The sequence below is a fragment of the Fringilla coelebs genome, assembly GCF_963513975.1.
Source record: "Fringilla coelebs genome assembly, chromosome: 23".
Classification (NCBI taxonomy): domain Eukaryota; kingdom Metazoa; phylum Chordata; class Aves; order Passeriformes; family Fringillidae; genus Fringilla; species Fringilla coelebs.
Genome location: NC_140049.1, coordinates 6,583,682 through 6,601,811, shown reverse-complemented (window position 1 = coordinate 6,601,811; position 18,130 = coordinate 6,583,682). Strand labels below are relative to the sequence as shown.

The 18,130-nt window shown below is 44.7% G+C and overlaps 1 protein-coding gene across 4 annotated transcripts in view; it reads left to right on the top strand.

Moving 5' to 3' along the window:
* The window catches only part of CEPT1 (choline/ethanolamine phosphotransferase 1), a 32,976-nt gene that overhangs the window by 956 nt on the left and 13,890 nt on the right, over nt 1-18,130 (top strand). For 2 of the 4 annotated variants that reach the window (XM_084220817.1, XM_084220816.1), the window contains exons 2-5: nt 1,541-1,941; nt 5,217-5,364; nt 6,400-6,541; nt 13,789-13,873. In XM_084220817.1, the coding sequence (XP_084076943.1) occupies nt 1,603-1,941; nt 5,217-5,364; nt 6,400-6,541; nt 13,789-13,873 (714 nt within the window). In that variant the 5' untranslated portion in view covers nt 1,541-1,602. Of the gene's footprint in view, nt 1; nt 27-1,540; nt 1,942-5,216; nt 5,365-6,399; nt 6,542-13,788; nt 13,874-18,130 lie in introns of those variants that run through there. The other 2 variants (XM_084220818.1, XM_084220815.1) reach the window with 2 other exon arrangements.

Here is an 18,130-nt window from a genome sequence, read left to right as displayed (position 1 = left end):
GGGGGTGCCCCGGCGGCGGCAGCGGGGTCTGCGCGGGGCCCCGGCCGGGCGGGGGCCTGAGGGCGCGGGAGGCGCGCGGGGGAGCGGGGAGGGCCCCGAGGTGGGGCTGGGCCCGGGCCCGGGCCCGGGCAGGGCCGGGCCGGGCTGGGCAGGGCCGTGGTCCGGGGGAGCCGGGGCAGCGCCGTGGGCGGGGGCGAAGGCGAAGGCGAAGCGCCGGCGGTGCCCTGGGCCCCCCTCCCCGGCCGGGTGTGCGCCAGGCCCGGGGGGAGTCCCGCGGCAGCCAGGCCGGGCGTTTGTTTTGGAGAACGAGGCGCTCCTGGGCTGTTCCCCCCGGCTCATCCCCTCAGGATGAGGGAAAAGCCCAGTTTAATGCACTGCATGTAATTTTTCTGGTCATCCAGGGCAACGCCCACAGGGACCTCCGCGGTGACTAATTCTGGTCTCCTGGCGATTGGAGAGGTGCAGCTCGGCTTTCTCCCGAGCTTATCGAACGCAGCGAAGGCCCTGCCACTTTCTCTTCTCCTCCCTCTGACGGGGCTGCCTGAGGTGGCTTTTCACTGCTGGAATTTGGCTTGCTGAGGGAGTGGAGAGTGGAGCTCAGATCACTCGTTCTTAGGCCAGTGATGACCTTTGATTTGCACAGTTTTTTCTACCCATGCAGTGCAGATGGCTTTAGAGCTCTCTGTTTTCTTCCTTTCTCTGCTTTATTTGCCGGTCTTCAACCGGGTTTTCTTTTTTTTTTTCCCCCCATGGTTGTCTCCTACAGATAAACAGCAAACTCTTATTTTGTCTCCTTTCTCTACTGCTTCTCTCCTTCTTGTGGAGAGTTACATGTCTCTGGTCACCTGCTTTCAAGGGAGATGGAACATTGCGAGGGTTCTTGTTTGTGCTGGAAAAGTTGTTCCTGACCTTGTATTTTCTTTTCACAGCTGCTTCATGCTGTCTCTGGCCAGCTAAAGCTCTCCAGCTCCTGTGTGTTTTCTTGGATCTCTTGAAAGTTGAGCAGACAATGAGCTGGGTTAAGTTTAGAGAAGAATAAAGCTATAGCAAAACTGAAATAAGGAACAGAAATCTGAAAAAAAATGTGCATAGCTGCTTTTAAGTGGTTGTCCAGCATCACTGCAGAGACAAAGCTGCTCCAAACCAAACCAATTTAACTTAAGACTTTCAGTCTTAAGACAGTTTTTGGTGCTGTCAATTGATAACCTGAATGGTGTCACCTGCTCTCCTGGGAGAGGTGTGAGGGGTCTGGCTGTTCCCCAGTCTGTAACAGAACTTACTGCTGGGGTTGGGAGTTTCTGCTGCTGCTGGAATTTCAGCTGGTGGCTGCAGGATTGTACTGCTGCATTTGGAGCACTTCTTTCTTGTTGTTCTGTCAGCAATTCTCCAAATAACTTTCTCTTTCAAAGCAGCAGTCCTATGAAATCATCTTGCTTTGCTGGTGGCAATTGAAATGCTCTTTAGGACAGCATCTGGAAACTTTTGATATCCTAAAATCTCATTTGTGCACTCAGGTGTGTCTTGCCCCTTTGTATTGCAGGATCTTATGATTCTCCAGCCCAGCTGCTGCCTGCCCAAGACAATTCCTCGGCCACCCAACCCATGAGTGGGCACCGGAGCCTCAAGAGGCGATGTGGGGAGTCGCACCTGGAGGGCCCCGCGGGCTGCGGCCACGGCCCCAGCGCTGCCTGCGTGCTCAGCAAGCTGGTGCAGCTGCCCACGCCGCCCCTGTCCAAGCACCAGCTCAAACGGTTAGAGGAGCACAAATACCAGAGTGCCGGACGCTCCCTGCTTGAGCCCCTCATGCAGGGCTACTGGGAATGGTTAGTTGGAAGAGTTCCAGCCTGGATTGCCCCCAACCTGATCACCATCATCGGACTGTTAATAAATATATTTACAACTCTGCTATTAGTATGTTACTGCCCAACAGCTACAGAACAGGTCAGTTATGGACTCTTGACACTCTTTTGTTTTGGTTGCTGTCACTGGTATTGGGTGGGTTGTCGCTTTGGGGAGAGCTGGTTCTTGCTGTTCTACCTACAGTCCTCGTCCTAGTAACCTGTTCTCTGTGAATGTTTGTGCCTCTCTGTGATGCTGGCATGCAGAGAGAGCACGTGTGGGTGCTGGAATGAGACAGCAGTTCCTGGGGCCAGTACACCCATGTGGAGCAGGATCTGACACCGAAGCAGCCATGAGGGACCTGCTGCACAAAGCTCAGCCCTGCCAGGAGTTGAAGCAGTGGCTCTGCAGCTGCCTGGCCTGTGTGCCAGGAGGAGTTGGTACCTGTTTACTTTCTATGACCAGAGCAGGGCAACTCCCCCTCGGCTCTGGGATCAGAGTTGCCACACAAGCTGGATGGGTTGGACCAGAGCTGGGGCTGCGCCAGAGCCAAGGCACTGAGCTCTAGAGTAGTGCCACTTAAGATATCAAAGCTGGTGCGACCAAACCCAGTTTAGTGAGCCACAGGGACGCCTTCCTGGGCCCCACAGGTTCTGAGTCCTGGCAGCTCAGTCAGGACTTTGTTACAGCATGGTGGAGTTGTGTTCCTGAGCTGGTGCTGTGCTGTGAGAAGGCCAGATAAAAGTCAGTGGTTTTATTCTTTGTTCTGAATGCTCTAAAAGCTCCTCACCTGTCCTGAGCAGAACTGTTTTAACCTGATTGCAGGGGTACAAAAGTTTTTTTGAGGCATTTCAACTTCTCTCTATCACCAGTTACCTCATAAGGTACTTGAAGACTCATTTTTGTGCACTGAAAAAGTTTTCACTTGAATGTTGAATCTTAAAAGCTGCTTTTATGTGTTGCACTGAGAAAGGGAGTTATTTGGTATAGAAGTGTGTTACACACCACATGGCTGGGAATGTCTCAAGAGTTCAGCTTTTAAAATATCTGAACTCCTTCCTAACCAAGTCTCCCAGCTGAGGTTGGGAATCCAGCAGGACACAGTTTGTTCCACACCAGTCTCCAAAATCTCATGTAGGTTGGCACAGTCAGCACTGCATCCCTGCTCCACGTATGACATGGGAAAGGGATGTTTGCCTCTCCTAGAAATCTGTTGAAATAGATTGTTTCACAATAATCTGTGGAATTTGGCAGGTGTAAAATAAACAGTGACTATTCAGTTTGTGCAGGGAATACTTGGAGCAGCTCCTTCCTTTTCCAGGCTGTGGCAATTGTGGTGTGTTGGTTTAACTTGTGTTTACTTCTGAGCAGGGTTACGTGGGGGCTCAGACTGAAATCTGGTCTGATAGAAAGACTTCAGCTCTCAGGAACCCAGAGCTGGTTTGGGTCACTAAACTAGAGGAGAATTTAGAATTTGCTGGTTTGGGTCACTAAACCAGAGGAGAATTTAGAATTTGGAGAACAGTTGTATCTTGGTTGGTAACTATACTTCTGAAGTGCCCAGGAAGCTGCACTCAGAGCATCAGAAATTCAGCGTTAGCTGAAGGCTGCTGTATGAAAGCACTGTTTAGTGTTTAACAGCTTGAGAAGTACTTTGTGTGAGGTGAATGAGATTTTTTTCCTCACTTGAACTGAAAAACAACTTAGTGCTGAGGCAGCTTTTGGCCTGATCTGATTTGCCACATGGCTGTGGGGGGAAGAATATGGGGCTCTGAAACTCCAGGAGCAGAATTTCTCCTTCTGCCCCCAAACCACTATTGATTTCTGATGTAAATTTTCTTTTCCTTGTAGCTCAGTCTTAGTTCTGCTTTTTTCCAAGAGTGACTCCTTCCTTCCTGTTGCTGAAAGGTGCAGCCAGGGCAGAGCTGTCGCTCAGGGCCTCGTGCAGCCAGAGAGTAAAGGACATGCAAATACTTCCTGCTTAGCTGGGAGGACGCAGCTGGAAAAGTGCTGACTGATGGAATGGTACCTGAGTTAAAAAAAAAAAGGAAAAATAATTACCTGGATAAGGAGAGAGCTGTGAAATCTTACTTGGGTATAAATAGGTATAAGTGGAAACACCTACACTGCTCATGAAAGGAGCTTTTAAGAAAGGAGAGCCAGCAGATTGATTTTTAAGTTTATAGAGAAACCTTCAGGGTGATGCAATTTAACTTGACTGTGGCAGATAAAATCTGTACGTGAGGGATAAAAATGAGAGGGAGTTGTGTGGCATCAGAACCTTGGCTAAATGTGGTGCTCTGCTCTTGGGTGACACATTTCCCCTTTCTCACCCTGTGCTGTTTGTACAGACAGTACTGAAAGCACATCACAGCGGCAGCTTTTGGGGCAGAACAAACTGTTTTGGTAAATGGCAGGAGCAATGCAAATTGTAGAAGAAAAATATATTAAGTTGATGTGCTACAAATTAGTCATGGTTGTGTTGACCAAAACCAGCTGGACTTCAGGGCTTTATGAGAGGCAGGTCAGCTTGTTTAAGTTGTATTTGGTTTTTCTTGGTGTGGTCTGTAAAATAAAGCTGCTCGTAAATGCTCACTTCTGTAAAGTGTGTCAAATGTGAAGATTGCAAAATAGCCAATAATATCTGATTTATAGATGTGTAAACGGAGGTGGAGTAATGGCAACTCCTTGGCTTTTGTGTTCTTAATGGTATATGCTTCAGAAAGCATAAAAAAGCCTGTATTTTAATCTTTGCTCCAGCAGGGCTTTGGGATTGTTTGTGTTTCTGTCAGAGTAGAAATAATTTTCATGGATGTGACCATTAAGGGTTCTTAACATAGATTTAGCAAAGCTGCTGGTGCCTCGTACTGGAGGGGACACTTGGTGGTGGAGGGGCTGTGCTGCAGAGCTCCAGAAATGTTCTTGGACTCAAAGTCTGGGCACCGTCAGTGACACAGCTCTCAACTGGTGGTGGACTGGTGAAGATGAACACTGGTGAAATGTTTGTGACAAAGTTGTGGGCTAAAAGTTCCCAAGTTTCTGAAATCACAGCAGCAACTTGCATGTATTTAATGAGGACTTTGTTGTGCACTGCTTTGCAAACGTAGTATTACAATTTTTCCAGCTGTACAGTGCAGCTTCCTACTTTAGCAGGGACTGTAGCTATTAATCTGTTACTGGTTTATTTACATTCCACACGTAACAACCCATTCTGTCTGTCCTTGCAAGGACCAGCTGCTGAAAGGTCCCTGGGTGAGGAGGACATATGTGCAAAGGGAAAACTGTTTTGTCAGGCTGTGGGACAGCTGCAGGCTTTCTCTTTTTTAAAGAGAATTTTATCTATTTTAAACCTTATTGTGATTGCCTTTCTCTCTTAGGCACCTCCCTGGGCATACATTGCTTGTGCTTGTGGCCTTTTCATCTACCAGTCCCTGGATGCTATAGATGGAAAACAGGCAAGAAGGACAAATAGCAGCACTCCGTTAGGAGAGCTTTTTGATCATGGCTGTGATTCATTGTCCACAGGTATTGTTGTCATTTTTAATTGAAGTAGGAGGATTAAATTTCTCTTTTTCAGAGATCAAATCTGCCATACAATAAAAAAAGCTTCTTTATTGAAGAAAGGACAACTGATAGTGTTGAATGTATCAATTTCAACCAAGAAAGTCACCTTTCTTTCCATAGAACAGTGCTTTGGATCAGCTGAATGTCTTCTCTTGTATTACATTGAAAACAAAACTAAGCATGTGACTAATTCAACCTGAGCCAGCACTTCTATATGATGCTTTAGCAGAGTCTTGGTTCTAAAATATTTTCTGTAAGAAATTACCATAGTACTCTGCTATATTATTTCGTATTGACTTGAGACAGAGTGATACCAATACAGGTCTAAGCCTAAGCAGTGGGACTCTACAAGTCAGAGTTTAAGATTAGTTTAGGTAATTTCCTGGGTAGGTGGAGTTCATTGAGCCAGCCTGAAATTTAACCTCATTGCAAAATTGTAAAATCATAGAATATCTTGAGTTGGAAGGGTCCCACAAGATTGAGTCCAGCTCCTGATCAGGTGTTTTAGGTTCCTTAAATTCTAAAGGTCTTAGGCTTTAAATTTTATGAATTCTTTATCAGAGTTGTATATGGAAAGGGTGGAGGGGAAAGCTTAGATAGGTTACTTATCCTGAATGTATCCAGACCTTTGGTTTTCTTAATGCCATCAGACAGGGAAAGATGTCTGGCAAATGCAGGAGAAAACCTCAAAACTTGCTGCAGCTGCAGAGATTACTCAAGTGTCTTTATGACATTATTCATCACAGGGAATAAAAATGTAGGAGACTTAGAAGCCCTTAACATTGATGACTTCTTATAACTGATATGGATTGAAATCTGTGTTGTGCAGCCTGTATATTTTTAAGTGGAAGCATTAATCTCTTATGTCTGTGAAATAACAATGCCAGGATAACCTTTCCACTGTCCCTCCTCTGGGCCCTGTTTTTAGTTTTGCTTCTGGTGAGGATGCTTACACACATCCACCCTTTTCACTCTGTGACTGATTTTCTCCTGCAGTCTTTGTGGTTTTGGGAACTTGTATTGCTGTGCAGCTGGGCACCAACCCTGACTGGATGTTCTTTTGTTGTTTTGCTGGGACGTTCATGTTTTACTGCGCGCACTGGCAGACGTACGTCTCGGGGACGCTGCGCTTTGGCATGTAAGTACCTGGCTGAGAGAAAGGGAAATTCACCCTGTTCTCCTGAATTGCACCTTGTGGGGCCATAGTGCAGCTCCTCAGAGCAGTAGCAAATTGTTTTTATCCATAGTGACACCCTTAGAGCTTCTGGCAGTTGTTGGATCTGTAATTAATAGTGAATGTCTCTTAGCTTGTGTTAGGAGTGGTAAAAATATAATTTTGGCCTGTTAGTTAATTAGAGCTTTTGTTGTGATGTAAAGCTGAATAAGTAATGGAAAGTACCTGCTGTTTTATCCTAAGACTGGAATGCTTTGGTCAGATGGTGGCAGTCTGGCTTTAGCATTCATTAAACTCTGTCTTGATACTGCTTGATTGTGATGTGCAGTTATTCGTTAATATTAACGTTAATAATCCCTTAAAATATGCTGTATTAATTGCCCTTGTGCCTCCAATTTAAAGTTCAGAATCCCTTTTGGTTAGTGCAGATCATGGTTCTGTCAATAAATGGAACCAAAATTGCAGTACCAAGAAGGTCAGGAGCAGAAATCCCGTTTCCTGCTGGATGAGGCTGGGTGGGAGGTGCAACACAAGGGCTTGGTGAGCTGTGGGATTCTCTGCCTTAATGAGGAAGTAAATGTATTCTATGTTGAGAATTTATTAATTTATTTGGTGTTCGCATTCACAGAGTGAACAAACACATTTCAAATAAATGTACTGGAGATATATTTTTTTTTTTTTTTTTTTTTTTTTTTTTTTTTTTTTTTGCATCTGGAAACTGAAGTTTGCCCTTGGTTTGTGGGATTTTGAAACAATTCAAGACAGCTACATACATAGGAGTCTCACTTTCATGCTGTACCAGAAGTCTGTATGCTTTTAGCTCCCTTCAAACTTTACAGGGCCCTGATAATGAAAGATTTCTGCATATTGATCAAAGAACACAAAAGCCTGACCTTGACATGTGCTTCACTTTACAGATAGAAGTATCAACCTCCCCAAACTACTGCTGTGCTGCAGAGAAGTGTTAGGGTCAGTGCTGGTGTTGACTGGGGCATTCCTTTGTGAGGAGTCTGTATTTTGGAGGCATTTTTCAGCAAATTTGATTTTTCTGTCTAGCCTTATAATAATATAAGAACGTAGTGACCATTATATGTAGCTAATTCAGATAAGGCAATAAGCACCCAAATGGGTGTATGATTAATTTAGATAACACAGCACTGTGTAGTAAACATATTTGTTTCTTCTTTTGCCCTCTGTCACAAGGGTAATAGACTGTCATAAGCTGATGTTCATTTTAATGCATAAACGATGAGACTATTTATTCAGTTAACAGATTCTCCCTGTTTGACACTTTTTTTATGAGGCTTTCGTTTCACTAATCTAAAACTGAAAAAAGGTATTTCGGATTCACTGCAGTGCACACACTTAGGTATCCTTAATCCTGAATAAGTGGGGTCAGCGACAGCTGTTGAAAGGAGCCAAAAAGATCCTTGTGCACCGGAGCTTTTTCCTGTCAGTATCCCATGTTGTGACTCTCAGAGAGAGGGTGTGGTAGTGATGTTTTAGGGAATGTGACAGTGTTTTTGACTTGCCTGAATTCCAAAGCAGCAGGAAAGAGTAGACAGCTGGTTATCGCTTACTTTATTTGTGGTATGTCCAAGAAATTGTATTTCAGTGCAGAGAGAGCTCGATAATGAAATGGCTTGGAGAAGAGCAGAGGGTGCTAAAGGGAGAGATTGTACTTCCCTCCTTCCACACAGGCCTAAACTGTTGAGTTACAGAATCAGCCTGTCTTGCTGGAAAAGTCCATCTTGAAAAAAACAGGGAAATCAGTGTCAAACAAGGTGTGTGCTTGTGGAACAGTGTATGGTTTGTGTATGGGGAAGGGACTGCAGCTCCAGGAGCAGCTGAGGGAGCTGGGAAAGGGGCTCAACCTGGAGAAAAGAAGGCTCAGGGGAGACCTTCTGGCTCTGCACAACTCCTGACAGGAGGGGGCAGCCTGGACAGGATCAGGCTCTGCTCCCGGGGAACAAAGGACAGGTTGAGAGGAAATGACCTCAAGCTGCGCCAGGGAAGGGTCAGGTTGGACATCAGGAGGAATTTCTTCCTAGGGAGGGGTGGTCAGGCATTGGAAGGGGCTGCCCAGGGAGGTCTGGAGTCCCCATCTCTGCCCAAGGAACAACTGGATGAGGTGCTCAGGACTGGTGACAAGGTGGGGATCAGTCAGGTTGGGCTTGTTGATCCTGGACGGCTTTCCCAACCTTAACAATTCCATGATTCTCTTTGGTGTCACTGCACCAACCTTGGCAAGTCCCTGAAGCTGAGCAGAGCATCTCAGATTGCAGGGCAGGATCAGTTCCCCTGAGGGAGGAGGAAATGGGATCCATTCTGCAAGATTCCTACAGATTCTGCAGGTGGAGGAGGAAAACTTTGTTCAGTTGGGCCCAATTACTGAATCCATCAGCTGTGTAGGTTCTTTGTCTTCTGCCTGACAGCTGTGGGGGATGTCCCTGTGCTACTCCAGGATTTAGAATAATCAGTTGAGTCAATAAAGTTCTATGATCTGTCTCCATCTTCAATTGATCACATAATTCCATTAATTATGATCCTGGCAACCACCACTCTTCAAAAAGCAATTGGTGTTGATTGAACAGCTCAAATAGCTAGAGGTCAGTATTGCTTAAAAATTCCCCAGCAGGAAGCAGGAAGTGTCTCAAGGCAAGCAAGGCAGCCTCCAGGAAAGTCACTGTAACAATATCAACAGTGCAAAGGCAGCAGGGAACACCAGGGATAGAGTTAAGTGCAGAAGTTTTACTTAAAATACCTGATCTGGGAATGATCTTAATGAAAAACAGGAATACTCAGCACATTTGAAAAAGAGAAAGGTGATTTTGAATAGCAGAGAGATTTAGTATTGAAGCAGCCCAAATAATGACTTTGTTCTCCTGACCTGGTTTCCAACACAGAAACTGGTTTGTCTGGGCTGTGGATTTACTGTGCTGCAGCACAGGATGAGCTGAGTCATGTATTTGGGCACCTGTGCCATCACTGGGGCACCTCTGCTTTGGAAACAGAGAATTTTTTCCTGCATATCCCAAAAATTAAACTGTCAAGCTGTGATGGACTTTGTGTGTCCTTGTGGAAGCAGATGTGAGGTGCTTCAGGAACATGCTGGGGAAACAGTACAAGTCCTGTAAGGATTTTCCTGATGTTATCTGGAGCCCAGGTGTGATCACCTGGTTCTTCCCCAATCCAGGGTTATCCCACTTGGGTTCAGTAGTGGTCCTGGTCCCTGCAGGAATTGCAGGAGGAGAAGCAAGTGTGTGCAGGCTCAGGATGTTCCAGCTGCTCAAGGTCAGAGCACCGCCTGACTGCAGGGGCTGTCCCACCTGCAGGGGCTATCTATCCCTGTCAGAGCTGGATTCTGCAGAATCACAGAACCATGGAATTGGTTTGAGTGGGAAGGGACATTAAACTCATCCAGTTCCAACCCCTGCCATGGGCAGGGACACCTTCCACTATCCCAGGTTGCTCGAAGCCCTGTCCAGACTGGCCTTGGACACTTCCAGAGATGGGGCGGCCACAGCTTCTCTGGGCAACCTATGTCAGGGTCTCACCACCCTCTCAGGGAAGAGTTTCTTCTCAATATCCCATCTAACCCTGCCCTTTGGCAGTGGGAAGGCATTCCCCCTTGTCCAGCCTGGGTGTTCTCTTGAAAGATATGAGACACACACTGCTCAGGTCAAGTCCTGGTGCATTTGTTCATGATGGAAGTGCTGGAGGTGCTGAATCATATTGAAAAAACCCAGTGGGCACTGAACATTCAAGGGTCCATCCAGACGCATGAGGGCTGTACTATGGTCTCCAGCATTTCTCCTACAAGTTACTGTATTTTCTGATTTATAACAACCTTTTTAAATGAAAATACCATAAGTTGGTGATGGTAGGAATTATAGCTGTGTATATATGTGTGTAAATATAGACACAATGAGATGGAAATGAGTTTCCAAGGAGGCTTCACAAAGGAATATCATAAATATGAGAGGACGAATCAGTTTTTACTACCTTTCATATAACTGAAAAGTTAAAAATGGTTACACTGCTGTTTGAATAATAATCCCCAGAGAAAGCAAAATAATTCAGACTGCTGAACAAAACAGCCTTTCTTTGTGAGAGCTGGAGAATTTGGGGAAACATTCCTGTTCAGTGACTCTGGAGCAGCTGTCCAGGCCCGGGAGCCTGTGGGATAATGGGTTGGTTCACCTGAGCCCTATCACCATTGCTGCCACTAAGGTCCAAAGGAGAGGTGAGGAAATGGGGGATGTCAGAAAGCTAAGCCACCCTTCCTCTTCAGCCTCAGCAGAGGAGGAGTTGATGTTCTATCTTGCATAGACAACGCACACCAAATACTGAAGTACAGGAATGGAAACCTTCCAAGTCAGACTTTAGCACATAGAGTTCTTGCTCCTGGGAACAGCCTCAGCATCTCCACTCTGAGATAGGGCAATCATTACCATGATTGTAGAGCTTAAAACTTTCCAACACTTCTTGGAGAACTTTTACACCTAGGTTGTTTACTGAGGAGACTCTGAGGCTAAGTAGAGCCTCTGCTGATGTCAGGAGGTGTTGGAGTCTCTGTACTTGCAAGCAGGATGTGTTGAAGTGTCTTTGTGGTGGGTGTGAAGTTTGGTGCTGCTAACCTGCACCTCCTGCTCCCTCAGTCACAATGGCAGCGTCTCAGAAACCTGTGCAGCTGATGAGGGCTCACAGAAAAGGTGGGGGGTGGTTTCCGCATCTTCCTCCTCTTCCTTCCCCAAGTCCTTCAACAGGATTTTCAGCCACAATCCCATTGGTCATGTGTGGAGATGCTGCTCCTGATAGTTCTGATAAATCCTTGGAGTTCTCACTGCTCTGTGAAATAATGAACTGCAACATAACAAGCATATGGCTATTGCCTGACCTGTGCAACTTCTATGTACCTCTGTGAGCAGCAGAAGGAAAAATTTACATACTGGATGTGTGTAATACCAAGGAAGGGAGCTTATTTTTAATTATTTTCCCTTAATTTTTAATACAATTTTTCCATTAACATGAATTTCCTGGTACTGGAAATAATTCTAATTCGTGTTCTGAGCTTTTCTGTACAGTTTGCTTTATTCACACTGTTGTATTTCATGGCATCCAAGTGAAACTGCTGGATTGGAACGAGTTAGGATAAAACTCAAATAACTTTATAACGAAGCGTTTGCACTTCTGGCATGTGACTCTCAGCCTGTCTTTCTCTTGTGTTCTGATGTTGAACATTCTTTTCTTGCTACTGTGGTTCCCCTAAGAAAACAGTCCTTTGTCTCCTGCTCAGATTCCCAGTTCATTGCTCAGCCTTAGTAATCCCACTTGCATGCTCGGTAGATAGGGACAAGACAGATGGAAGAATCATCATTTTCCAGACCAGAGCATTAACTGGTAGATGGATCCCTGTAAGTTTTCCAGCCCCATAACTTCTGTTTTCTGTTGAGGCAGGAGTGTTTATCTTGTCTGCTGTGATCTGGGACTTTTTCATGGAGTATTGTGTGTTGGGAGAGGAAGAGGAGGATGGTGCATAAAACTCCACCGTAGTTTAACCCAGCCTTAAAAAGCTGTATTAGATCCGCTGTGTTGCAAGTGATTGACTTGATTTCAGGGCCATCTCCTATGTAAGTGTCTGTTTCCTGTTGTTGTTGGATCATTTTCTCAAGGCATTTCTCCATTTGAATTCAGTTTGGGTTCTCTGTTAGCACAAGGAAGGGACTGACTACAGCTGTCTCTGAGCCCTGAGCCAGTGGTGGCTCTTGAAATGTCTAATGATTTGTTTAATCAAACGGGGCCTTTTAAAAATTGCCCATGGAATACACTCAATAAATTAGCACTGACAAGGGAATGTTCTGGATGCAGTACTAATCCCCTGTATGTTCATTGGTTCCAGACTCAGGAGCCTGACAGGGTTCCCAGCAGAGCAGGCACAGGGATTGTCAGTGTCAGTATCTCCGTGGAGTGAAGCACATGCCAAGGTCAATGCCCCTTCTTAAACTTCCCAGATGATGTTTAGAAGATGGATCCATGTCTGAATTACAAATATCACCTAAAATAACATAGGAAAAAAGGAATCAAAACTGCAGCTGTTGTGGAGCACCAAAGTAGCTGTGCGGTTTGGCCATTGGGCTTTCTCTTCCTGTATTCCCTAAAATACCAACTATTACCTCTCCCAGCTATTTACTGTGTTATGTGCTGTGATAATTAAACTGAAAATGCTTATCAGGCTGAACTTCAGTGGCCTCTCTCCTCAGGCCTGGTGTCTGCATATCATCCCTGCACCTGAGCCCTGCAGTGGGGCCACAATGACCTTTCTGTGCTGCCCATTTGAAATCCCTTGGCATGGTGGGTGTCTGTTCCAGCACACTCTGATAAGCACAGCCATAAACAGGAGCTGTGTTCTGGCTGACCCTACTGCTGCTGAGTTATTATCTTTTTAAACTAGATGGTTTGATTTTTTAAATTTGATCCCATTTAAAAATCTTTTTGTTACAGCAAAATGCAGATTTTGTGGCACTGTATTAGGAGAAAAGGTGGTTTCTGTGGCTCTGTTGGCTCCAGCATATTTTTTCATCCTTTTCTGTCAGGGGTGAGAAATAAATAGATACAGAATGGAGTGTGATTACCCCTGAGCAGGGGTCCAGAGCTCACTTCTTGGAGCCTTATTTGCCACGAAGCTGCATGAGGAGGGAGGTGAAACTTCTTTCTTTCCCTCAGGTGTCAAACTGAAATACAATGTGCATTTCTGCTCCACTGAAACATGCAGGAGCATCTTCAGCTAAAGAATTCATATATTCAGTGTTGTTTGCAGACATGAGCATGAGGTCAGGAGATGAGAGTCCTGGATTGTGCTTGGTTATGGTTTTATTTACCATGATTCAGAGCAAGGAATTGCATTTATTCCCTCATGCACACATAGAATGTTTGTTTTTTCTCATGTGTTGGGGTGATACAGTAAAACTGTAAATTGCAGAAGTTCTGAATGAAGCTTTAAATGTGTAAAATACTATGTAGATTAGAATGGTTTTGTTAATTCATTAATACTCCTGGGTTTTGTGGTTGTTAATCCCTACCCTGAATTGCCCTTTGAATCATCCCGACCCTGGATTTTGTCCTTTAGCCTGACTGAAGATGTTTAATGGTTCCCCTTTGGAGGAGTGTTCAGGACAGTGCTCTGAACTGTTTCTCTCCCTCACATGTAGATTTGATGTGACAGAGTCCATGCTCTGCACAGTGGCCATCCAGCTCCTCACGGGCACGCTGGGGCCCTCGTTCTGGAATTACACGGTAAAGCCTTCCCTGGGCAGCGCCTGCACTGAGCAGGGCAGCGCCTTTGTCATGCACTGCTCTGTGCAAAGCAGCTTCTACAGTGTGTTCACGTTTCACACAAGGAGGAAAAATATTTGAATGAGTAGGAAAAATTTGATTTAATTGGAAGAAAATTTTTTTGAAAGCATCTCATTTTAATTGAAACCAAAGCATCACCTGCCTGTTCAACAAAAGTTTAAATCAAACTTCAAACTTTTCTTTTTATCACAGTTTTGGCTTCACCTAAAAGCCAAGCCGGGCTGTGGAAGCAGCTCCAAGTGTGGGTGTAGAATAATGTCGTTGGAACTACTTTTTAAAAAAAGCTTCTTTTGTTGCTGCTGTTTCAATACCTTTCCACCAAAAAAAGGAGAATTTCTTGAATCTTTCAGGAACTGTGTCTTGTGTAATAATTTAAAAAGTCTAGTTAAAAATGTCTGGTTTAAGCTGTGCAGCTTGATCTCTGTGCTTGTAGCTTCATGAAGAAGTAACTTCCTTTCCAACTTGTCTTTATTTTTAAAATGCTTTTCCTTATGTCTGTGCTAAATAAGTCCTTCTCCCCTCTAGTTTGCTAGCCTTAAAAAAGACTTTCTCTTCCTTATTTCACCTCTTCTCTCCTTTTTTTTTTTTTAATTGCTAATACATTGTATGTGGGTGAGGTCCCCTCCCAATAAAATGTTATCATTAAAAGTGAATGAGTTGTATTCGTTGAAATATATAATAGATTATGATTACTGTTGATGAATTTTTAGCCTGGACTTTTTCTTGAAATACTTGAGGATATAAGAATAGCTTTTTGATCTCTTTCTTAGAACTGCATCAGATGTTAAACGAAAGTGAGGTTATTTTTTTGATGGTTGCTTTTCATAGCCTTTGTTAAACCTGTGTTGATGCTAATTATTTTCTAATAGTTCTTTTGTTTTTTCATGTAGTAGCTCAGCAAAATCTCTGCTTTCAGGAGGTTATTTAGGAAGATTAATTTCTGGCTCTGCTTTAGATGCAGCACCATCAGCAGTCTGGTAAATCCTGATGTGTCTCCAGCTGACCTTGGGAGCTGGGTGGCTCTAAAGGGAGTCAAGTGACATCAGTGACTTAATTTTTAAAATACCTTGTTCATAATCTATGAAAGGCTGGAAATAGTGTCAGGAAATAGTAATTTAGCAAGCAGTAATGCAAAGGAAGGAAGAGCTTAAATCAAGATTTAGCCTGTAATATCAACTGACCAAGGAGTCACTTAGGGTGGAAAAAATTATAAAATCACATAGTTCTGAAATACTCAGAGGTCTGAAATCATTCCCTAGTGTGATGGTTGTGGGGTGGAAGTAACTCATATTGAGTGGTCAAAGGAAATTGTTTGAACTGGAGTAGGACAATTTACCATGGGGTGGAAGAGAGAGGAAGGGCAGGTGCAGAGGACCTGGAGCTGCCGAAGATGTCCGTCTGCAGCCCCTCAGCAAAGGAGGCCTTTGCCATTCCAGGAGATAGTGATGATACTGCTTTTACAGCCAGCTGGGGAGCAGGGTGTGAGGGGATGGGCCAGGCAGGGCATATTCACAGAATGCCAGGATGGTTTGGTTTAGAGGGTCCTTAAAGCTCATCCCCTCCCACCCCCTGCCATGGCAGGGACACCTTCCCCTGTCCCAGCTGCTCCAAGCCCTGTCCAACCTGGCCTTGGGCACTGCCAGGGATCCTGGGGCAGCCCCAGCTGCTCTGGGCAGCCTGGGCCAGAGCCTCACCACCTGCCCAAGGAGGAACTTCTTCAGTGTCTCATCTGTCCCTGCCCTCTGGAACTGGGAAAGCACTTCCCCCTTTTCCTGTTCCTCAGGCTTCTGTCACTGGCTCCTGAGACAGAACTCCAGGTTTTGCCTGTGACAGGTCTCCTCACACACTTATTTTAACCCAGTTTTAGGCACTGAGTTACAGGATAGACTTTTAAATCTATTTAAATTCTTGCATGAGTGATTTCAGATGCCTTCTGGCATCTTTAGTTTTAGTCTTAACTCATAACTAAAGATGCTGCTGCTTCCAAGTGATTTACTCAGACACACCAAGCATCACTGACTTATTTACACACTCAGATGTCAGGCAGAACAGATTGTTAGGTCAGTATTGCACATCTCAGATGGGTAAGCTACAGAAAATGTGTATTCATACTCTGGCTGTTTCATGTGACAAGCATTTGTACTGAGAAAATATAATAATAGAACCTTGTCTTGAAAATTACACAGGAGCTGGGACAGTATGAAGTGAGTAGCTTCAAATTCTTTCACCACAGCTAAATCTTGTACTTGCTGGGCAGGAAAGTTTTATGTTCACCAAGGAGGGGAAAATAAATTGTTAATGAAGTTTACTTATCCCTGTAACCAATGGGAAATTACTTAGAAGAACCTGAAGGCTTAAAAGGCTGGAAAACAAAAATATTTTGGGAATCAAAATAGGTTTAGTCCACTGTTTCCCACATTCACACTTGAAGTGCCAGAGTTTCAGCCCTGCCTTCCTCTCCCACCAGCTCTGCAGTGTCACCCTGCAGCTCTGCAGTGTCACAAGAACATTCTAGTACAAGAACTGATGGAATGTGACTTTGGTTTGGAACATTTTGCCTTGGTGATTTTTCAAAGACCAGAATTGGGCTGTTTTAATACAGTTTAGCACAATGATATAGAGGAATTGCAAATAAAGGTTTTGAGGGATGATTCAATCTGGAGACCACTCAGCATTTTATAGAAAACAAAATGTTTAAATAATAATGTTCCTGACAATATTTGGCCACAAAAGTTATTAGAGGGATGGAAACCTCCTATGAGGAAAGGATGGGGGAACTGGGGATGTTCAGCCTGTAAAAGGGAAGAATCCAGGGAGACCTTTCAGCCTCTTCTTGTGCTTGAAGAGCTGGAAAGGGACTTTGGACAAGGGATGGAGTGCCAGGACAAGGTAGAGTGGCTTCATACTGCCATAGAGCAAGGATAGATGGGATAGCAATTCTTCCCTGTGAGGGTGGTGAGGCCCTGGCCCAGGTTGCCCAGAGATGTTGTGGCTGTTCCATCCCTGGCAGTGTCCAAGGCCAGGTTGGACAGGGCTTGGAGCACCTTGGGATGGTGGGAGGTGTCCCTGCCATGGCAGGGGGTAGAATGGGATGAGCTTTGAGGTTCCTTCTAACTCAGACCGTGCTGGGGTTCTCTGGATCTTCTCTTATGTGGGAAGACTGTACAGGTTTGAAGACAGGCATTTCAATTTGCCACAACAGGGAAAGGAGGATCAATAGAGGAAAACATTGCAGTGTGTGCAGGAGAATCCATGGATGGCAGTATCACCACAGGAATTGCAGCTGCCCCTGGGAAACTCTGCAGGAATTCTCTTGTCTTGTGAGCTTAAGCAGATAGGGAGTGAGGGTTGAAATGTGCATTTAAAAAGTCACAACTTCTATGCTTCTCTGACTTCATTTGAATTAAATCGGCGTTCTGGTTTTCAGGCTGTGGTTACCCCCAGTGCAGTGCTAACATTGCCTGACCTTGTCCCTGCCTTCTACAGTGCTGCTGGTTATTATTCTTCCCTAACATCACTTTGCTGCAGAATCAGTACTTCTAAGCACTATTGTGAGTGTTCTCCCCAACCTTGCCACTGGATGCTTTGTCTGGGCATTTTAGTTTGTCAAATATCGAGTCTGGGCTCTTTACTCTGTTGTCAGCATCAGCTCTTTGTTCTTGTTCTTTGCCTGGATGTTCCTGCTGATCTTAAAGCTCGATACAGGGTCTTCTGTTTATTTTATAGAAGATGAAAAAGCCCCTGGTTTATTTGAAGAAGAGGTTTTTGGAACTTGATTCTTTGTGTCCTCTGAACTTGTACAATAACTTTCCGTCCATCTGTTGTAGTGTGGGAATGTCTTGGGAAAAAGGTTTGTTTCATTTTCTTCATTTCGTGGGCCTTAATGATCGTACACACAATGAGCACAATGTCAGTGGCTCGGCAGTGCTGACATGACTCAGTTGTCAGGAAACATCAGGCAGCAAAGCTGTCAGGTTGGGGGGAAGTGTGGCTCCAGTGATGCCTGAAAATAACCCACATAATAAAAACATCCCAGTTCAGAGGCTTTAAGAACCTCTTGCAGAATTCATGCTGCTTGCTCTTCCCATTTGTTTTTTCTTAGGATTTCCACTGTAGTATTTAAATGAGTAAATAAATACAAACACAAGTTGAAAATAGAATCTTTGAACTGGCTGATTCCGTTCTTGCTTTGAAATG